This window comes from Egretta garzetta, unplaced genomic scaffold (genome assembly GCF_000687185.1).
Source record: "Egretta garzetta isolate BGI_Z169 unplaced genomic scaffold, ASM68718v1 scaffold7, whole genome shotgun sequence".
In the NCBI taxonomy this organism is placed as follows: domain Eukaryota; kingdom Metazoa; phylum Chordata; class Aves; order Pelecaniformes; family Ardeidae; genus Egretta; species Egretta garzetta.
In genome coordinates, this window is record NW_009260350.1 from 3465262 (window position 1) to 3473697 (window position 8436).

Consider the following 8436-nt stretch of genomic DNA (forward strand, 5'->3'; position numbering starts at 1 on the left):
AGGAAGTGGAGACCTTGAAGAAGCAAGTGCAGGAGTTGAAGAGCCGGTTGGAGAGCCAGTTCCTGAACAGCTCCTTACGTCTCAATGGTGATTACGGAGATGAAGTGGTAAGTGAAATGGTAATTGGGCCACTGCTGGAAACAGTGGGCTAGTTAGTCACGTTCTGGGTCTTGCCATATTGTCAGCTCTTGGTTCATTGGTCAGGTAGTGATTTTTTGGCCATACAGGCTTTTATAAAACTCTCAAGGTCATTCTGAAAAGGACAAACGACTGACTGAGTACACAGCAAGTGGCAATTAATGATGACTAATATTTTCACTCTATTCCAGTTTGACCATAAATGTAGCAAAGGGTCATTTCAGGATGGGTGTTTCACAGCGTACTCGCACATACCTGGACATGCTTAAAAACCTTCATTGGCCTTATTAAAAAAACCCATTTGTTTTACTGTTGCTTTCATATATGGGCAACTTTTCAAAGGATGTGAATGTCATTTATTGGGACAGGAGTGTAGGACCTGATCTCTTGGTGCTGTGCGTGCTTGGGGTAAGAAGGAGCTGGCAGTGGCTGCTCTGTTAGCTCAACCCTGTGAACTTCAAGCCGTCCCCCTCTCAGACCGCCTGCTCAGGGCTTAATAGCTGGAATAAATTAAGAGCTTTTCTGACAGCCTCACGTCAACGAGGGGATTTTTCTCAACAAATTAAGAATTTTAGGGGAGCTTTTTAAACTGTGCTTTTACTTGGAAGTGTTTAAAGTCGCAAAAGTAGAGGCTTAATTTTAAATTGACTTATTACTTGTATTCAAATACAGTACGCTAATTTCTGTGGCAATTAAATGATCCATGTAGTTGTGGTTGCAAAAGAAATTTTAAAATCAGAAATGAAGTATAATTCCAAGTTCAAGATCTCAGTAGCTGGCGAGTTTTCTGTGTGTCTCTCTACATCTTGGGTGGATTTTTAAGTTGCTTCTCCCCTACCTGTTTTTTACCTAATTTTTCCTCCTCTTTTGACTAATAAATAGTAATAAAAAGTCAAAAGAAATAGTCACTGACCTTATATGGTGGCTGGAAGGTAGCACCGATTTAGCGAACGAGCAGGAGTCCTGTTCTGTAGAGGCCTTCGAGCACAGAGCAATTCTGCAGATGGCTGCAGAACCTGGTTTTCAGAGGGCTGGGGTTATTAGTTAAATAAAAGAAATGAAGAGGGGAGAGAGCTGCTTGGGGAAGCAGGGAGGCACAGCAGGAGGAAAGGGGCATGAAAGGGAGGGTGAGGAGACATAGAATCCCTGAAACGGAGTTTGGATCTTCCTGTGGGTTTGACCATGGGGCAGAGCATGGGCCTGCAGTTCTGGAGGTTGACCTAACACCCGTCAGAAATTCCCTTTTCCTGCGTGCCCATTGTCATGTGTTTTACGTGCCTGCAAAATTGAGGCTGAAAAGTAAAAATATTACAAGAGGTTTCCGACTTTTGTTTGTTTAATTTAATATTGTTTAGAAGTGGCAGAGGTGCTGGATAGTCCCAGGTACATCTGTTGTGAAAAATACTCAGAGCTTTCTTGGCTGTTCGCATTGTCGATAACAGCACCAAGTGCTCCTCTCGGGCATCCATTTCGGCTCAGCATCGTTTCAGTTGGCTGTGGCTTCTGCCACTGGCAAAAGCTTGGATTCCTTGGAGAAAGTTGGCGATTCGGCTGAAGTTGTGATCCTCCCATTTTTAAGGGCCTTCACAAACTGTAGGGCTGGGTGTGAGAGCATGCTGTCCTCCAGAAAATCCACCATTTTTCAGAATCTAGCCTCTACCTTCTATTTGTTGCCTCAGCTTGGGAGTACCGGGTTTTCTTCTGGAGCTCTGGAGGTGCCCATTCCTCAGGCATACAGAGATATGAACGCAAGATTCCTTGCTATTTTTAATGTACCTTAAGGGCTGGCTGAGTTTTAAGCCAGTTAAAATACAACTCTGCCTGGCTAGGCTATGTTAAGGAAGCATTATTCCCCCAAAGCTACATATGGAATTTCTGTGGTTCAGATTCTGAGTTTGCTGTGTGTGATTTGGCTTGTATGTCCCCAAATTTTTGCCGACAAAAGGACATATATACTAGTATTAGTTTAGAAAGTGAACCTCGGGAAGGAAATGCAACCGTGAAGTTGGAGCCGCAGAGAGCAGCTTTTTGGGTTAATTACCCAACACGTTGCCAGAGCTTTGTGCTAATGCAGCAGCAAACAGGTTTTAAATCCATTCTACCTCGCATCATCCTGTCATCAGAGGGTCAAAACCTGACCTGTTGGGGGCTTTTTTGCTTGGTTTTTTGTTTGTTTGTTGTATTTTTTTAAATTCACCGCTGCACAAACTGTTTCAGCGTGTGGCATTTCTAGTCCCATTCATGAAGGAATTCTCGCCTTTGCTGCCCCATGTGCACCGTAGGTAGTTGACTGGTTGCGACATTTGCCCTCCCAGTGCAGACATACCCTGCTCTTTCTTAGCAGGAGGTGCTCTGTCTGCTCCCCCCCATGACTGCCCAGTTTTTATTTGTGTGGAAGTAGGAATATGGGAAGGTTCTGTTCAGCTGTGTTTGTTTGCCAACAGACTTCTATACCCGACTCGGAAAGCAATCTGGATCAGAACTGCTTGTCTCGCTGCAGCACAGAGATTTTCTCTGAAGCCAGCTGGGAACAGGTGGATAAACAGGACACAGAGGTACAGACTAAATCCCTGTAAATTGCTCATTCTTCTGGTAGGATGGGATATTCATAACACAAATTAGCCTACAGCCTTTGGTCACGTACCACTTCTTGAGAACTCTCTTCCTTGTGTTTCACTTGGCTCTCATACTTCAAATATCAGTACCTGTGCCTATGAGCCCTCTGCTGTCTGCGTATGAACTCTGAGGAGCTGTGGAAGGGATGGTTAGCTAAAGGACACGCGCTTGGTGAATGTTCTTGGCCTGGATACTTTTAAAGCACAGGGGGAAAAAAAAAACAAAACAGGGAATTGGACTTTATGACTTAATTTCTGTTTGTCTGAGGGGAATTTAGCGTATCTGCTCTCAAAGGGAAGGTTTCTGTTGTCAATCTGCAATTGTTGCAAACGCTGAATTTATGCTCTTAAAATAAAACAAGCACTTCTCTCGTGCTTTGCTTTGAATTTGTGAGTGCAAGTGAGATGGGTTTGTTTCCAGTTAACTGCCCCTCTCCTTGATAAATTTGGCTTTTATTTCTCCCAGGTGACCCGATGGCTTCCAGACCACCTCGCTGCACACTGCTACGGCTGCGACAGTACGTTCTGGCTTGCCAGCAGGAAGCACCACTGCAGGTAATGCGGGCATCCGCAGAGGACAGGAGGGATGGAGGCACGGGCACGGCTTGAATTGGTCCCTCTCCCATTAAATGAGGAAGGGGTTTCCTTTTGACACATAGCTCCTTTCTCAAGGATGGATGTCAGACAAAGTGTTTTAGAGTAGGACTGTGCACGTTCCCAAAGGAACAGAGAGCTTTCGGAGAACAGAACAGTTTCTCCTGTTCAGTCCCAGGTCGTGCAGAGCACGTATTTCAAAAGCCAGATTTGGTACTTGCTCCTCCACAGCCTAAGTAGGTCCCGCCTTTCCCTCAAACTGGATTTGGAAGCAGCTGGCTGTTCAGCTTTTTAAGAGGGTGTAAATAATAAAAAAATACTGGTTTGTCATCTTAGCATTCAGTAATTCAGTATTGCAAATACATGAATAGTGTCTTCTTACTGCTTGTAACCCTGCTCCTTCCCTTCTCTAACCATTCTTCCCTTTTCCTGCCATTGCTCTTGTAAGAGCATCTGAAAAGGACACCGATGTGGAATAAAAGTTTTCTGGAGTACTGGAGTATTCTTTGCCAAACATATTGCCAGCAGAGGCTGCCACAGATAATGCAGGCAGCAGGGGCTTAATGAAGAGCAGGTGGCAGAGGCCTTTTGATCAGATCATTCATCTCAGATTTCTAAGTTACATTTCACACAAATCCCTATTCCTGATTTCTGGACATGAGCAAACGATTCCAGGAGTGGTCATTTAAACAATTGGCAGTGACCACGTTTTGATACTTCGTTGCTTTTTGAAGTTGTAGAGAATTACAAACATCTTTCTTGGTTCATGTCCATTTTGTATTTTGCTCCGTTTAGTCTTGTTGTAAAGACAAACAAGCCCAGGGAAAAAAATGAATAGAAGTTGAATGGCTTTGATTTTATTTTTTCACATCCACTGTGCTTCTGTGAATTTGTGTGATTTAAGGCTTCAGATGAAAACCACAATTACTAAGCATATGGTTGTACGCATCTGAAGGGTTTTATAGGGGTTAAAGTGGTGTTTTCCTCTGTGGTACCTGTTGTGAAGTGTACCCACGCAGCCCTGCCTCCCCAGGCTGACGTTGGCAGCGACGTTGCTGCTTCCTAGGCCTGGGCTATGGAGAACTCCTAGCGCGTGGATACACAGAGGACACCCCCAGCACCATGAGGAGTTCAAATGGACTCAGGGGTTCGAGTTTGGTTGCAGAATTTCCCTTTAGTGTCTTTGTTTCTTCACCTTCCCAATGTCTAATGTTGACCAGACTGTCCATGTAAGCTCTGGTTGTTTATGGTCGAGACCAGTAAGGAATGGGGCAACCAACAAGAACATCAACTATTCCCAGAGTTCCGTTTTCCAAAACCTCAGTCGGTGGCAGTCTGTTCAACATCTTACCTGAGAGTGAAAATGAGTTGAAAACCATATGCTGTGAGCCCTGAGCAGGATGAAACCAGCCAGCTTCCTTCATCACCCCGTTTGCTGCTGCCGCCAGTTCCCCTCTGAGCTCTTTCTCCCCTCCTTGCAGGGACGCTGAACGCGTTGATGCAATCTGGTGAGCATTTACAACAGCCTGTGTCTGTTGTCTGTCTGCGTTTTCTTGGTAACTTCTCCAAACTAACTCAGTCTGTTCCCCCTCTTTGTTTTTTCACTTGCCTAGAAATCACTAGGAGGAGGTTGTGGGTGGCTAGCACAAGCTGTCGGACGTTTCGATCCGTATCAGCAGGCCACTCTTCCCACAGAAAGGTGTTCAGGATTTGGCTTTCAGTAGCTTAAACTGGGATGTGGATGGCACTAACGCTCACCGTCAGTTAAGTCGTGTGTTTGAGTAACAGTGAATGCTCCCCTTCTAACTGAGAAGAGACTCCTTTGAGTTTAGCCTTACGCATTTCTTTGTTTATTTTCCCTTTTTGCCGTATTTTTTGGGCGAGGTCCATGTGTTACAAAACAATTCCAGTATCGCTGTGTGGTGTGTTGACAAAAACTTGCCGCTTATTTTAGAAGGACTAAAAATACCGTGGCAGTAACAGGTAATGCAAAGCTGCTGGAGGGTTAGGATCACCAAAAATGGATAAACAGCCGTGATTTAGTAAGAATAGGAGGTGGTAGTAGCATGGGTTTAAGTCCTCGTTCCTCAAAGGAGTGAGATTGCTTTTCCTGTGTTTTTTAATGTCCCTTGTTAATCTCTCAAGCAAAGCAGAGGACCACCGGGATAGAAAGAATGAGCTGTTCAGAGCTTTCCAAAGCTCGGGGGGGAAGAGTTACAGAGCGCTATTATCTAACACAGGAGGCTAAAACAACAAAAAACCCCGAGCATATGTTAGAAAGCTGGCGAGCGACAACAACCAGATACTTGTTGTAATCCCTCTGGGTCTTTTTTGACCTCATCTGTCAACAGCCAGCGTCTGCTGGATGATCGTTCTCTGAGCGGCAGAGATGCGGGACGTTGGAACTGCTTTCCTGCAGGCTGTTTCTGCCTGACACCTCACAGCCCTGTTTTTGCTCTTGGTTTTTCTGATGATAGTTTTCTAACAGGGTCCTTAAGACGCTGTCAAAACCCCCTGCAGAAAGGCTGCCCATTGTCAGCGCTAGGGCTGCAGCTTTGAGACCAGGAACCGCTGTGCAGAGCTGAGAAAATGAGCCCATGGAAGTGAGAAATGGGATTTCTCTGCTGGCTCTTTCCCCATCAGTGGCCAGCATCTGGAAATCTCCTCTCCTGGCAAGGAAGGATTAATCAGAGCTGCTGGGTGTAGGCAGAATTCTCTGTCAGTCTCTTGGCAGCAGCAAATCTTTTCTAGCACAAAACAATAATGGCACAATATCCTGATGCCAAAGAGTTAATGAAAAGGGTGTCAGGCGTGGCGGTAAACTTGTAAAACTCAGGTCCCTTGGAGCGCTGTTCCGAACTCCTTAGGAGAAGGGATGAGGCTGGAGGACAGGGCACTGCAGCGCTCACCAGGCTAGCTTGAGCAGCAGCGGGTTTGGTTGGGGGGGGAGACTGCAAGAAGAGAAGGTAACGGTTTTCCAGATGTACATTTTATCCCTGCCTCCTGCGAGGTGCACGCACCAGCACGCCTCCACCGGCTGCCATCTGACGAGAATGCGTGTGAGGCTGCCCCCCCTGCTGCCGTGTCACTGCCGCCTCGGCGCATGAAATACCTGGCTGCCCGTCTCACGGCTTTGCATGATCCTTCTTGACTCAGTTTACTTTATGCAGAAGCGTGGGGTTGCCGGCAGCGCTGCGAAAGGGACTGCGCTGTTGGGACAATGGGAGGATTGCATCAACCAAAACTGGGTTTTATTTTTTTTTTTTCCCATCTGTCCCATGTTTAAACTTCCCAGCAGTGCGCTTGAAAGGAACAGAAGAAAATGTCTGTGTGCTGGTACCCAGCAGCACACGCTTTTAGAAGAGCAAAGGAGCAGAGGCTCCTCCCTGCTGCCAGGCCAGCAGTATCCGATCTGTCTCTTAACATAGAGCTGGATCAGTGGTGCGAGCAGGGGCCGGACACCACGTTCCCCACATCCCTGTGGAGGAAGGCCCTGTGTCTGCTCCCCCTTAGCCCCTCTCTCAGCCGTGTGCCCCCAGGGTAGTGGGGAGAGTCACGAGTAGCGCCGTGCCCGAGCTCCCCTGCAGGAGGGAGAGAGCTTCCCTGTGTGATGGAGGGGTAAGTTCCCTCCAGTATGACATGAGACGGTGTGGTACGGAAGAGCCATCGCTGCAGAGATGTGTCATCAGCTGCAGCTCCATGCTGCAATTTGCTGTGTGCTCTTTTCTGGTGTCCCTTCCCTAAAGCTCTGCTTCGCTTTTGGAAGCGGAGTGTTGTCTTTGCCTGCATCCTGGTACTTGGGGAGGAGCAACTGCAGCCCCCAGGGCCGACCCCATCACAACACTGCGAACATCATTTTAGACCTTGGGTAACTTTGTCCAACTGCTTCTAATTGTTTCTTTTGCATTTCTCCTCTCTTCCTGATGCAAGGAATTGTGGAAATGTGTTCTGCTCCAGCTGCTGTAACCAGAAGGTGCCCGTTCCCAGCCAGCAGCTCTTTGAACCCAGCAGAGTCTGCAAATCGTGCTACAGCAGCTTGCACCCCAGCAGCTCCAGCCTTGATCTGGAACTCGATAAACCCATCACTGCCACGTCAAATTAAAGTCCCAGCCTGGAAGCCGTGGGGGAGCAGCCGTTGCCGACTCTTCCCCAACAGAGACGCAGATTCGGGGTGGGCTGAGGCGGGGAGGACGCAGGAGCCGTGCACTTTGGAGGCTGGGGCGTGGAACACTGCTCGGCGGACAGACCTTGAGGACGTACCGCTGGATTGTGGGATTCTCCTGTTCCAGCTCTTCCCCTTTCCCTTCTGTCCTACCTGTGTGTATGTGTCTACGCGCGTGTGTGTGTGTATATATAATAATATATATATGTTTGTTTGTTTGCTGGAAGATTGTGGAAGTGGTGTGGGATCTGGCGCCAGAACCAGGTTTCCCTTTTCTATTTAACTGTCCCACTGCTGAACTGCATTGCAGACAGACGGATTTTGTGGAGGAAAGGAGAAGAGGGGAATCGGTCCAGCCAGTGTGCAACGTGTGAATTCCTTAGTGTCAGTGCTAGTGCTTTCAATCACTCCCGTTACTTCCAAACGAGAAACTGCTGTTTGGGAACCTGTTGCTGCTAGAATTAATGGGAATCTCTTTCCCAAAAGAGCACTCTCCCTCTCTGTTCTTAGAGCGGGCTTAGTTACCCTCGCTGCATGAAGGGGGGAATCGATCGCGGATTTCCATACTTGGCAGCCCTGTGCTCGCACACACAGTCGATGCATTTTGTGGTAACCCTTTGCCCTGCTGCTGCGGCTCCGAGTGGAAACACCAGGACAGCGCTGGCTAACGGGAGCGCATGCTTGTTTGCGAGGGGTGAGTGGGGGATTGAACAGGCTGCGAGCCGAGGTGGGTTTGCCACTGGCGCCTCTCTCTGAAGTCCTGTAAACGCAATTCATGATTTCAAACCGAGTGGGAAAGTAGAAGACCTTTGACTTCTGTCCTTGCCCCATCTGCAAGGGGGGGTTATGTGACGCGGAGCCACTTTGGGAGCAGAGCGTTTGTCGTGCTTCGTACAAACAGGCTGCCGCGCTGTTGTTCAGACTCGC

At 47.7% G+C, this 8436-nt stretch overlaps 1 protein-coding gene across 22 annotated transcripts in view; it reads left to right on the forward strand.

Moving 5' to 3' along the window:
* The window catches only part of MTMR3 (myotubularin related protein 3), an 80492-nt gene extending 72062 nt beyond the window's left edge, over positions 1 to 8430 (forward strand). For 20 of the 22 annotated variants that reach the window (XM_035898263.1, XM_009642858.2, XM_035898262.1 and 17 more), the window contains 4 exons: positions 1 to 107; positions 2583 to 2693; positions 3220 to 3308; positions 7278 to 8430. In XM_035898263.1, the coding sequence (XP_035754156.1) occupies positions 1 to 107; positions 2583 to 2693; positions 3220 to 3308; positions 7278 to 7449 (479 nt within the window). In that variant the 3' untranslated portion in view covers positions 7450 to 8430. The other 2 variants (XM_035898260.1, XM_035898257.1) reach the window with 2 other exon arrangements.
* Positions 8431 to 8436: the final 6 nt, after the last annotated feature.